Source organism: Peromyscus eremicus, chromosome 19 (assembly GCF_949786415.1).
Source record: "Peromyscus eremicus chromosome 19, PerEre_H2_v1, whole genome shotgun sequence".
In the NCBI taxonomy this organism is placed as follows: Eukaryota; Metazoa; Chordata; class Mammalia; order Rodentia; family Cricetidae; genus Peromyscus; species Peromyscus eremicus.
The window spans coordinates 22,906,090-22,920,113 of record NC_081435.1 but is presented as its reverse complement, the minus strand read 5'-3'; the positions used below and the strand labels follow the sequence as shown (position 1 = coordinate 22,920,113).

The window sequence follows — 14,024 nt, the reverse complement described above, 5'->3', positions numbered from 1 at the left end:
GTCCCACAGTGTAGACAGTTTATGCTCAAATGTTTAGGTAGCTTTAAAATAGTTTGTGTTCCTTCGCTCAGTAACCGTCCATCTGTGTGTTTGGAGTGGCATGTCTGTCGTCTGTTTATGGGGGAGGATTGATCAGTCACAGGGTAAGTGCACATGTGGGTTTTTTGTTTGGCACTTCTGTATGGCCCTCCCCAACTGAGAGTTACATGATTTTGCATTTCTCTCCACAGTATGAAAGTACCTGAAATACAGATTATCAAGTGTGGCCTTCAGTAAATTTGGACCCTGGTGCCATGTAATGTTCTTGTTGGAGTCTTTCTGACTCCATGAACTGCTGGAGTTGTGGTTAGGTCATGTGATTTCAGTTCAAGGCTGCCACTCACTAGCTAAGATGTTCCAAGATATGGAACATCTACCTGCAGAAGCCTTAGGGGACTGGAAGGACCTAGTCCAGAGCTGGTAGGAGAGTAGCAGCCAGTCTGTGCATCTCAACTGGAGCTGTCGTGGCACTGGGCCTCTGATGTGGCCTCCTATGAGGTCACCTTGTACCTGCCACCCTTGCCTTGGGTAGCTTGAGCCGGGGCTGGAGGGAAGCCTGCATCTTTCAGCCCATGGATCTCCCTCTGTTTTACTTGTTACCTCTTCTGTTGACTCTCTCCACGATTAAAACAGGTTAAACCACTTTTTCAAAAGGAATAAAAACTTCAGAGTGAAGACTATCATTACCATTAAATGTCAATAAATGGAATCAATCCATTAGAAACTCGGGATATTTTACCAGATATCTAGACCTTCACTTGGACAAGTGCAACAGTGTTATTAGGCTGTTTCCTAATAACAATTTCCAGGCCCTAGTCCTTGAGTGGCAAGCACATCACCTACTCAGGTATCTCCCCAGCCCTTGTATTAGGTCCTTGACTATGCAGAAATGTCAACCAGGGTGACATAGTGAGACCTCGTCTCAGAAAACAAATAACAAAAACCCAAACCAAACAAAGCTGTGCTAGACACATTTCAAAAGTGTTTATAATGGATGTGAACATATATGCATACTGTACGTGATGCATGTGTGTAGAGGAATGTTTGTAATCCTATCTTCTCAAACTGGGGGACTTAAAAAATATTTTCTTAAGACCCAGACAGTTCTTTGTCCATATTAATTCTGTTGACACCCCAGTGCCTTGCCCAGTGGACACTGACAGTGCATACAACCACATTAGACCCACATTAGATGTGAGTGGTTACCCAACATGCCCCAGACTTACTTGACATCCCAAAGACTATTTACGCAAATACCTTAAGGCACTAGCATTGTGAGAATTACCTTTTGGGGGTGGGTGCTCTGTAAAGTTTAGCTTTGGAGAACAAGGTGAGGTAAACTCAGAGCTTTAACATTTCTTTCCGACTCCCCTTTTCAAGTAATAACAAGAGTGGCATTTTTAAAACTGGGGTTTGAACTTGAAGAAAGAATAGTGAAAGATGATGAGAAGCCGTTGAGACCAACGTCATGCCCAGTGTCTCATGTATGCCCGTGTAGTTCCGTGTTTAAAACAGCAGCCGTACAATCTCACCGTTTGAAAGATGAAATTTCCTCATCTACTTCAAATTCTGTGTCTCTGGTGTGAGTTTCCAACCGAAGAACGTGTTTGTTTTCCAATTTCACTGCTTGCCTTTGCTTTATGAGTAGTTGAGAAGAAAGTTATTTTAGTCATTTGCTATCATTATTATTCTGTTTCTCCCTCCATGCCTAAAATAAGTTTAAAAGTACAAAATACTGTTTAGATTGAGTGGAAAGACATCTACAGTATTTCAAACATTGTGCTTCTCTTGAGCCTCTCCCGCTGCTCAGCGAGGCCTGGGCAGGAAGCATCTCTGCCACAGGTCTCCAGGTATTTGCAGAATGACTATATCTTACCATCTTTAGAAACACCAATCTCTTTTGCTCCCCAGTGGGCCATGCAGTGTATCTTTTATTTATTTATTTATTTATTTATTTATTTATTTATTTATTTATTTGTTTGTTTGTTTGTTTATATTTTTATTTATTTATTTTTTCGAGACAGGGTTTCTCTGTGTAGATTTGACGCCTGTCCTGGATCTGCTCTGTATACCAGGCTGGCCTCGAACTCACAGAGATCCACCTGGATCTGCCTTCCGAGTGCTGGGATTAAAGGCGTGTGCCACCACCGCCCGGCGCAGTGTATCTTTAAAACTTCTTTAAAAATTACATTTATTTCTGGATTTGTATGTGTGAGTGCTTGTATATATGTTGGGGGGACACGTGTGGAGGTCAGAGAACAAATTCCATTCTCTCTGCCCATCATGTGGGTCCCAGGGGTTAAAGTCAGGCCATCTGCCTTTACCCACTGAAGGATCTTATCCCCCCCCCCCCCCACACCATATATCTGGAGTTACTTCTGGTGGCCTTGGATGTGGGAAGTATTTGCTAGGATTGTGAATGTGCTCTTTCCTATAATTCCAAGGGACTGAGAAAAGGCGGGACGCCCCCCTGTGGCTGTGTCTCCATAGAAACACGGAGAAGAAGCCGGTTGAACACAGATCTCTGTGACACAGACTCTTGTGTCAGGAGCACAGGCTTGAGAGACACGGAGAATGGAGTGGGCCAAGAGGCGTGAGCAGCTGTGCCTTGGCCGTGTAAGCCACATCTGTGATCAGCAGTGACCGTGACCGCACAGGGGACAGAGCAGAGCACCCACCTCCCTCCTCCCCCTCCTTAAGCTCCTGTGAGACGCAGCCGGCAACCATGAGCAGAGAGACCTAGGGGATGAAAGGTGCTTGGTTGGGAGTTTGTGGATAGAACACAGGTTCTGAATTCTTACGAATAATACCATCAAAGGGCAGGCTCCACTTGATTCTCCTTAGAGGCCCAAGGGACAGTGATGTCCACTTTCTATCTTAGATACAGAGGTTAACTTATCGACCAAAAGAACAGATGCAGACAGCAGCGTTACTTGTAGCATGAATGACGAAAGCTCTAAAGGTGTTGGAGTAACTTAGCAAGCCTTGAGTGCTGGATAGGGTATCTTAGCTGTTGCTCGGAATGCCTTGCTTTCTTCTGTTAAACTGCTGAGTGGGATGAATGGAGGTGTGTGAACGGCCACGTCTGTCTTGAAATGGTCCCGAAGTGCCTCGTCAGCTCGTTGGTGCCAGCAGCACACGACAAAAGTCACAGAATTTACTCAGAATACCTGGCTCCTATGTTAGTAACGTTAATCTTCCTTTGGTGTTTGAATCATTCTGTCAGTAATACAACAGAAAAGAGGCCGCTTACCTGAAGCCTTGTGTGCATGGGAATGAGTTCATACTTGCATTTGTTCGTGGCAGAGGTAATTAGTCCTGTGGGAGGCTCTTCTGTCCCTCTGTCTGTGCCCAAGAAAATTCGAGAAAAACCAAGTTCCAGTTGGATTTGAACTGACTTTTATCTTTCCATTAAGTGATGATAGATTAAAATATATATGAAGAATTAGATAGCCCTTGACCGGCTTTCAATCAGAGAAACAAAATAATACAGACATGTGAAGGATAACGTGAAAAACAATCCAAGGAAAGTTTGAAACTAGGAGGAAATGTTTTGTGTTTAAAAGATGGGACAGTTTTAAGTTTCCTCTGTGCTTTTGAAAATGTGGGGTCTATGTAATTCAGGTTTTGGGAAATTTGACTTAGACACATACATGTCTTCTTGACGGGTGCTTTTGCTGAAATGTGAGTGTGTTCGAGACCGGCTTCAGCTGCTGTCTGCCATCCATGGTGGGGCCCAGTGTGCACTGCCACACCTGGTGTTTCCATTGTTGAGAAGCGCAGGGAGATGGCCTGTCACCATGTGTGGCACAGGGAGAGGCAGCCTGCCCTGGCGGTCCCTTTTCCTTGTGACGTACCCCTGTAGGATGCACTCACGGGCCAACTTTGAAATGAGTGACCTGGGCAGTGTAGTGAGGACAATCCAGTGGTGGCTGTGTCGGGAGATGGGAAGTGGGGACAGTGGCAGTCTGTCACTGTGGCAGTGGGAACTGAATTGTTACTGTGAATCCACCTTGGGTACCGTGTGCTTTTGTGTGATATATATACGTGTTTGAGAAGGAAACCGGAAGGAGAGAGATTCTCTCCTGGCACTCCCATCTCTTCACGGGAGCCTGAGCTTTCTTACCTTGCCCCGGGTCTCTGCTCTTCCCCAGCCTCAGTTTCTTTTGCTGTCAAGGAAAAGGTGTTCTGAAGCCACTGGATTTCTCCCTCATCTCTTTTTAGAGTCCTCCATCTTGCACAAAAGTCACCATGTCGTCTCACAATGGAAAACAGTAACTGCCTTTGAACCCCACTTGGCCTTCCTGTGTCCCCTGAGACTTGAGCTGTCTTTTCCCAGCCTCTCTGTCACCCTCGCTCATCTTGACCCACCTCACAGGCATTGTCCTGAGATTCACCTTTAACGCCTGTGCTCTCTTTTGCCATCTTTTGCGTTCTCAGGGGACAGGGCTTGTGTCAGGAGATATGACCTCTCTTTTGCATGGGGCACCCGGGTGCTTACTGGCCCACTTGGTATTCTGTGGACGTTTCAACTTAGTATCTTGGCCTGACCTTACTGTCTGTTATTTCCAGTTTTCCCTGCTTGCTCTCTGCTAACCATAACACGTCAACAGAGACCTGAGGGTTTCCCTGCATTTCTTCCTTTACCTCATAAGATTTTGGTATTGGGCTAGCTTTGCTGTGATGTGGATGTGTTGGCCACGTTTCTGCCATACCCTAGTCTTTACAAATACACTCCTAAGTTAGGCAGCGTCATTCCAGTTGGGCTTGGGAGGAACTTCAGGTATACAAAGGTTACATTCCTTGTTAGAGCGGTAGACAGATATTTCAGTTAGTCCTGTGCACTGCCAATATTGTGTTGATGAGTTCATAGGAAACCCATTCCACAAGAATTGCTGTGTTGGAGCCGGGCGGTGGTGGCGCACGCCTTTAATCCCAGCACTCGGGAGGCAGAGCCAGGCGGATCTCTATGAGTTCGAGGCCAGCCTGGTCTCCAAAGCGAGTTCCAGGAAAGGCGCAAAGCTACACAGAGAAACCCTGTCTTGAAAAACCAAAAAAAAAAAAAAAAAAAAAAAAAAAAGAATTGCTGTGTTGGAGGCTAGCATTTGATTTTTAAAGTTGAAGCTAAATTATCAATGTATAACTTCATAGAGCTTCTGGTGCTTACTCTGTTTTGCTTGATTTTCTGTTTAGACATTGAAAACAGCATTTCACACACACACAAATGGTTACCTTTAATGTGGTCTTAGTATCTTATATATGAAATAACCACTAGATTAAAAATGGCAATTAAAATTTTTGTGTACCTATTGCATGGCACGCTGCATCTCTCATAGAATTGAATTTTATCTACTTAATAGTTCAGTGTAGTGGAGGCTGTCCCCCTCGCTGCTTCTTCCTGAGACACTCCCGACAGAGTCTAGGTATGATTTTTTTCCATCTCTGAAAGCGGTAGGGTTAAGGACTGTGTGGACACCCTCCTCTTTGTTAGGAGCTGAATTCCACAGTGTTTGGTGTACACAGTGGCCGCTTAGGATGGACAGCCTTGCAGGATTCCCGTGCCATTGCCTGGATTATCCATAGTCACGAGACGACACAGAAGGAGTTAATAAAGGCGACTGTGCCGAGATTTAAATAGAAGTTATGTTTCGTAATTGTCGACAGTGGAAAGTCATTTTTCATGCACCCTTCCAAACATAGCTGTCTTTCGGCACTAATCCCTGTCCATCTGAGTTTCCGTTCCCTCGACGAGGGCCGGCCTCCACAGAGCGTGGCAGCCGGTGACTGGTGTTCCCTGCCTGTCTCTTGCAGTGTAACGAAACCTCGTTCTTTTTTGAAGCTCGCAGCAAAACTGCTTGCCGGCATCTCTGGAAGTGCAGCGTAGAGCATCACACATTTTTCAGGTATGTTAAGGGAGCGTTTTGTCCTGTTACAGTGAATGAAGGTAGTGTTTGATGTTCAGGACAAGCATTCTGCTCTCTGAATGTAGAAACATTTCTTTAATTTATTCAGCTCCTCGTTCTCTTGGTTGCATTAATGCATATGTGTGGTACACGTACATATGTACTTATGTTCAGATTGGTATGCACATATATACACATATGTGTGGTACATTTACATATGTACTTATGTTCAGATTGGTATGCACATATATACACATATGTGTGGTACATTTACATATGTACTTATATTCAGATTGATGTGCACATATATACACATGTGTGGTACATCTACATATGTACTTATGTTCAGATTGATGTGCACATATATATATATATATACACGTGTGGTACATCTACGTATGTACTTATGTTCAGATTGATGTGCACATATATACACATATGTGTGGTACATTTACATATGTACTTATATTCAGATTGATGTGCATATTATACACATATGTGTGGTACATCTACATACGTACTTACGTACAGACTGATATTCTTTGCTCACATTGTAAGAACAATTCAGGGATAATTTTAAAAAACTGTATGTAAAAAGCTCAGAGTTCTGTAGCACCTGTGTGACATGGATGGAAATTTGGTGTTTTGCTATGAATACACTGCTGTTGAAGTGCCCGTGAGATGTCTCAGAGGAGCTGGGACAGGCATGTGCCATCACACTCGGCTCTGTACGTACACTTTCTACATCATGACACTTTTTTTTTTATTGTTTCACGTCCTTTTGTTGTGAAGTTCAAAACAAAACAACAAAACCAACCTCAATTGATAACACATTGTTTATTGACTCAAGATTGGGTTCTTCCCCTAATCCCCATGCTGTTTGACTGGAGTATTACAGAGTGACTGTTAATCCTGCCAGGCGCACGCCTTTAATCCCAGCATGGGAGGCAGAGGCAGCTGGCTCTCTGTGAGTTCAAGGCCAGCCTGGTCTATGGAGTAAGTTCCAGGCCAGCCAGGGCTACACAGAGAAACCCTGTCTCAAAAGAAAAGAAGAATCCTTTGTACAGTTTATACTAGTCTGTAAGGGGAGGAGGTGACCCGGTTTCCCCATAGCCCATGACCCTAGGCCCAGGATCTGTCCATGGTGGTGTCTATGGATGGTGCCCCGAAAGGGGAAATGCTGGAATACGTTGTGCAGAAAGAGTGAGCCAGCACTGCATCCGATGTGATTAGCTGCTATTCAGCCTTCACTGAGTAAATGAGAACAGTGACAGAATTTCCAAGATTATAGAAGAAAGAGGAAGGTGAACCACCATTAGCGTTTCCTAGAGAACTTCAGAAAGTATGAGTGAGTTGTGTTTCCAATTTAGGTTAAAGTAACTGGTATGGTTATTGGGCTGGACAGATGGTCCAGTTGTTCAGTGGGATTGCGGTCCTAGCAGAGAACCAAGTTCAGTTCCCAGAACTCTTATCAGGCAGCTCACAACCACTTTTAACTCCGTATCCCGGGTATTTGATGCCCTCTTCTGGCCTCCACAGGTACCTGCACTCAGGTGGGCATTCACACACACACACACACACACACACACACACACACACACAATCTTCAAAATAATAGCTATTATTTCCTTCGAGTATGTAGAATAAGTAAAATATTTTGGTTATCTCTATTAAATAGTTTTCTGTATAGCTTTGTGCTCAGATGTTGTATACATGCTTATATTTACAAGTCTTTGGTTTTCTTTTTTTAAATTAATTAGAATGCCAGAAACGGAGTCAAATTCATTGTCAAGAAAACTCAGCAAATTTGGGTCCATAAGTTATAAGCATCGGTACAGGTAAATGACATCCCCCCCACCCCTTCAGGGTTTGTGCATGTAAATAAATTTTTAATTCCGTTACCTACATACAGGCATAATGAAATATGTGGGTTCCTCCCCCCCCCCCCCCCGCAAGCAGTGCCAATGTACTGTATAAATAAATCTTCCTTGACGGAAATGACTTTCCAGTTTTAAATGTATTTAACATCTCCATTAGCTATGTAAAGTTATGGGCTTTTAGAGCACGATAGAATTTATTACATTCAGGATTTCATTTTGCTGTAATTATCGGTTATTTCCAATTATGTTCTGTGATTATGAAACAAAGCAGATATTCTGGATTGTAATTGACTGGTTGTGTTGTTAGAATATTCAGTTGATCCCATATTGAACAATTTATATTCTGCATCAAAACATGCTTTTATATACATAACTTACTTACATATAAACCTGCTTATAGTCATGCTTACTTTATATCAACTTTGCTGGGCATATTGTCTTTATTATGTAATACTTCCCATTGCTTCAGTTAACTGTCATGGTCTTCTGTGATATTATCTACACCGAAGAAACTGAGGCTTAGGGACTCCAAGGGATTCCTCACAGTAACCTCGCTAGGAAGCAGTGAAGTGGGACCCAGGACTCCACAGCTTGTGCTATGATTATTAGACAGACTCAGCCTGTGGAGAGAAAACCTGACCACCAGGCAGCTAGGTGCCTTTCTTATCTGCAGTAAAAGTGAGAGTGAGCTCTGTATTTTGAAAAAGCATTGGCTATGTTTCGGTTCCTTCTGTTCAGTGGAGAGCTGTGATGCTTAAGGAATGCTGTTAGGGCCTTGGGTATACAAAGACTCAGCTCTAAGCATTCTGCCATCAAAGAGATGCAGCGTTCCTTGGGCAGAGAGGCAGGCTACCAGGCCTAGTGAAGCCACGCAGGGTGCGGAGATGCCACCTAGGAGATGGGAGACCACTCCATCGGTTGATTAGGGACATCACTGGATGAGGTGCTTCCACAGAAGATGGCAGAAGTCATGTTTGCAGGACTGTAGTGTGCCAGATTTGAATTCCTCTTTAATGACTCCCTCTGAAGTCTTAAATCTGAGACAAGAGACAATCATTGAGAGTGATCAGCTGTAGATGTCCAGTGCTTCCTCGGAATATGGTGTCTAGTAGAGCATTCGCTCATTTGATGACGAAAAGGAAAGTATTATTTATTCTGGGTACTTCTGATTTTGTTTAAAAGTTTTTGTTGATATGTAAATATTCAGCCTTCAGATTTTCAGAATTCTTCCTTAGATGAGAATATAATTATGAGATATTTAGGAAGGTAGTATACACTCTTACATTGAGAAGAACAGTCAATACCCAGTATTTGTGCTGTTTTTCCACTCACGGTATTGCCAAGGCTACAGAGAAAGTGCTTAAATCTGTCTCCTTGTCAACAGACTGCAGCTAATGCAAAGGCATCTGTCTTATTAGCGCTTAGATGATTAAAATTATAATCATGCTGTTTAACGTACGCTGGAGTTAGTTGGCGTCTGCAAATATAGCCATTCCTGATTTCTCAAGTTTATTGAAATGCAAATATTGTGGCTACTGGGAATTATTATTAGAAATTATTTTTATTGGATTTTGCATATTAAATATAATTTTTCCAAGAAAGCAATTAAATGTAACCTTTGCAGAATTGGACGTTCTGCTAAATCTGCTCTGATTTCATGGCTAATGTTAACTGACTGGTAAATCTTAATGAAACCCAAATCTATTTATTTGTATATAAGAAGTACTAACTTCATGCCACTCATGGGAGAGAGGCGTTTCATCTGTCTAGTCAGAGGTCAGGCAGGACAGGTCTCTGATTGCTGGGTGGCCACTAATGTAGACTGTTTAGTGGTAAGAGTTGGCAAACTAACATCCTTTTAACCAGTATCACATGCCTGCCTCTTTGTTCTGGAGCACAATAGCCAGTCACCTCTTGCAGGCTGTGCGATATGGTAGCAAAGGAGCTGTGTCTCAGGGCTGCATTGTGTGAATATGGATGCCTCCATGTGCACATATGCATGAACATGTGTGTGTGATTATGTATGAGTGTGTGAGTGCGTGTGCGTGCACATTTGTGTGTGTGTGTGTGTGTGTGTGTGTGTGTGTGTGTGTGTGTGTGTGTGTGTTTGCAGGGCCTCTTATGATGTATATGTATGGAAAGGTAGACTGTTTTCTGGTCTTTCTCTTTTCTGTCTTAGGGCTTGCAGAATGCCAGGGTGATTCTTGCATCTTTTAGGAAAACTAGTTAAGATTTAAGAAGGAAGAAAAAAAAAATCAAACATTTTAAGTGATGTGAGACAACCAGGTTTCAAAATTAAATTGGGAAGAGGACTGAGCTGAAGCCTGATGTTTTGACTCTCCTGTTTTTATTTTGAGGGACCGACCAGTAATCTGAAATGAAGACTGATTAAATCTCTGATTAAATATTGTGTTACATATTGATATCTCCTTATTGGAGTCTCTTGAAAATTAGCCTTTCCTCTTCAGTGTTGTTGGGTTCCTTGAAAGAATGAGTTGCTTGACTTCGGAGGAGGTCTGAGAAGCAGGCATCCTCCCTCTAGGATTGAACCATAGGCGCTCTCAAATTTCATGGAGTGTGGAAGAGACCCAGTTCTCAGGACTACCTCTGTGATGTCGGGTGCTTTCCCAGGCTCTGTGTACTTGATCTGCACAGTGGCCCGCCAAAGAGGTATCCTGTCCTCAATTACAGGATAGAAATTGGAGCCCTCCCCTGGGAAAGTCATTAGGCTAAGGACCCGTATACAGCAAATCTGCTCTGTGAAGTCAGGCAACTCTCCCCGTTATTTCCCTCTCCTTCACGGTGATGCTCAAGGACTTTGCCAGCCAGAATGGAGAAGATGGATGTGCCAGGGTGTGAGGAGACATGAAGTGGGGAATCTCATAAGTGCATGCCCACTACTTGAAGCCACAGAGAAACAGCCTACTGTAAGAAGGGGTGTAGTATAATACAGCTGGTGAAAGGGGGCTGCAGAGATCTTTAAAAACAGTCTCAAAGACCACAAGGCTAGGGAAAGGCAGATCTGAGTTTTCCATGGGGCCTGGAATTTCAAATCAAATAGCTAAGTGTTCTGTTCCTCCGTGCCTGCAGACTGATCGGTACTGACCATATGGGGAGTCTGAATGCCGTTCTCAACCTGGATCTTGTATAGCCTGAAGTAGATTAGGTGACATTTCTGGACCTTAGTCTTATTAATCTTGGGAAGTTATTTTCCTATTACTTTGTTCCTGAGAAAGAAACTATGAAGAAAAATTGAATAATAAAATATAATTTTGTTATAAAATGCCCCAGAGGTCTGCACATTTAGTTATATTTTTATAACAAATGTTTTTCCCTCTGTGAAGTGAGGTATACACCATCCAAGCCTTTGTGATGTTGGAGAAAGTCTGGAGTAGGTAGACCTGATCTTCATGCTCCAAACCATATGTAATAATGGAATCTTGTCTTTCTATGGGATTTTTTTAAGCTGTTCAGAAAAAGAGCCTCTGCACATAGGGCCCTCTAAGCTAGAGGAGGACTGGTTTATTTTGGTTTAGAGTTTCAGAGATTTCAGCTGAAGGTTAGCTGGGTTCATTACCTTGGGTCCCTAGTGAGGTGGCACCTCATGGCAGTGGGCGTTTGTGGTGGGAGAGACTGATGATCTCATGCTTGCTAAAGAGGGTGGTGGTCAGGAAGGAGGAAGAGAGAGGAGACAGATAGGTCTGGGTCCATATGTATATTATTCATATTCACTCAGAAGTGAAGTGACCTACTTCCTCCAACTAGGCCCTGCCTTCTAGCAATCTGTTGGGCTATGAACTGACCAATGGATTAACCCATGGCTGAGGTGATCAACTTCACAACCTAGTCAACTCTCATTTTGGCCACTGGCTGGAGCCAAACCTTCAGCATATAAGCTGTGTGTGTGTGTGTGTGTGTGTGTGTGTGTGTGTGTGTGTGTGAGAGAGAGAGAGAGAGAGAGAGAGAGAGAGAGATTTAAACCAGAATGCCAGCTCAGGGAAGGAAGCTTGGGCTCCAGATCCTCACATGACCTCTAGAGAAGCAAACTCCATGTGGACTTCTAGGTGTGTTTTCTCTCTTTCTGAACACATGATTTATTAAGCGAGGGATATAATGAATGACTGATAGTGCCAGAGCTCAGAGACAAAAATCACACTGCTCTATTGCAGGGGACGCCTTACAACTTGCTGTGTGAGCCCAGCACAGGACAGGCTTGTAGAATTCCAGCCCTTTCGTAGTCACCCACCATGACTTCTCTGGTGTTCAGCTGAACCCCAAGGCCATCAGCAACCTTTATTTTTAGCTTGTCCTACCTAAACACAAACCTAACCTTTGATAAATCATCCCATCCCGGTCCCTCCGCCAGCTCTTCTTTTTACCTGACATAGCCCCTCCCTTAGGTTAGGGCTACTTTGTTGGTTATCAATTAAAAACCTCTGTATGCTCGTGTCCTGTTGCATCTGTGCTGTTCTTCCTCTTCTTCTTTTCAAGAGACTCTGACTGGACTGTTGTTTAATTCTGTGGCCATATGGTTTTACTTTTGCTAATCAAAATGTCACATTTTCAAGTGGCAGGACAGCTTTGCAGATGAGCCGAGATCTTTCTATCCAACTTCCCCGGCCCAATCAGAACGTGGCAAGAAGTCGAAGCAAGACTTATCCCAAGAGGGTAGCGCAAACTCAGCCAGCTGGTAAGTAGTCAACCCCCGGGCGTTCAAAAGATCCAGCAATTTCTTTTAGGCTGGTGAGTAAAATGTGCTCAAATGGTGACTACAGATATGTAAGCTTTTAATTTTTTTAATTATCTTTTGAGTGCATGATGTGTGTGTGTGTGTGCGTACATATGTGTATATGTATATGCTAACATTTGTGTACGTGACTGTATGCACACATTGGGGTTGGATCAACTTTGGGTGTTGGTTTTCACTTTCTATCTTGTTTGAGACAGGGTCTCCTTTTGGTTGTTCATAGCTGTGTATACCAGGCTAGCAGGCCTGTGAACTTCTGGGGATCGTCCTGACTCTGCCTCCCATGTTGCTACAGGAACACAGTGATGGCAGGTGCATGACCACACCCAGAGTTTTTACTTGGGACCAGGGGTTTCGAACTCATATCCTCACACTTGTACGGCAGATGCCTTGGCCACTCGGCCATCTCCCTTTGCTTCTAACACTAGAATTTTTAGTTTGGAAAGTTTCAAACCACCAATAATTATTATTACTTAACATTACTATTGTTATTTTCTGTGTTTTGGAGGAACAGGGTCTCATATATCCCAGCCTGGTCTGGACTCTGTAGACAAGGCTAGACTTGAACTCCTGGTCTTCTACTCCACCACCCAAGTGCTGGGACTCCTTGTTTGCTCACCACACCTGGATATTGATCAGGAATTACCAATAAGCAGACAAAGCAGTCTTGGGAGTAGCCATGACTTCCCTATGATTATACTTTGTTTTTGGAGGCGTTTTATTTTCCTGTGACTATACTTTATTTTTGGAGGAGTTTTATTTTAAGTGAGTAATTTCCTAATTTAGTGGATGTGAGATTGAACTGAAATAACTTTTAATAAAAAGTCTTTATTTTTTTAAATAAGAAAGCATTGTTGAAATAATTATACAGAACCCAGAACAGCCTTTTAAAATTATTACTATTCTTTATTTTTATCATGAAACATAGAAGTATATGAAATCATAGACAGACATCCATATGTGACCCTGCGTATCTGCACACGTATGAAGTTTAACTGGACTATCAATGCTCAAAATTCTGAAGCAGTTCCCCAATCATGCTGTCACCAGCCCATCTGTCCAGTCAGAGGAAACAAAACTATCATAAAAGATAATTATTTATTTTCACACTGTGAGTTTACTGCTTGTATAGCCCTTTTCTGAGCAAGTTAAGTTAGTTTATCTGGTATGTGTTTAATGTTGTGTGACTGGATCATGGTGTGTGTTCTTTTGGGTCTTGGTTCTTCTCATCAGCTCTGTATACAGAACACCAAAGTGCTGGTTCCTAGTCTGAGTATTCATTCTCCTGCTTATCAGTTTTTCTATTTTGCTGTTGGTGGACATGGTGCTGTTTAGAGTTTTTGTATTACTGGTGCATACTATTTCTTTAATAAAGTCACCCAATCAGTCCATTTTAATGTTTGGTGCTCAAAGCTCACAGATTTTCTTCCAGAACACTTCTCCAGCCTCGTCTGG

The 14,024-nt window shown here is 43.0% G+C and overlaps 1 protein-coding gene across 3 annotated transcripts in view; it reads left to right on the top strand.

The window, feature by feature from the left end:
• Window positions 1–14,024, top strand: part of Epb41l4a (erythrocyte membrane protein band 4.1 like 4A) — a 207,609-nt gene that overhangs the window by 136,286 nt on the left and 57,299 nt on the right. For all 3 annotated transcript variants that reach the window (XM_059246173.1, XM_059246171.1, XM_059246172.1), the window contains exons 11-13: window positions 5,851–5,942; window positions 7,703–7,780; window positions 12,391–12,512. In XM_059246173.1, coding sequence (XP_059102156.1) covers window positions 5,851–5,942; window positions 7,703–7,780; window positions 12,391–12,512 — 292 coding nt within the window. The remainder of the gene's footprint in view (window positions 1–5,850; window positions 5,943–7,702; window positions 7,781–12,390; window positions 12,513–14,024) is intronic.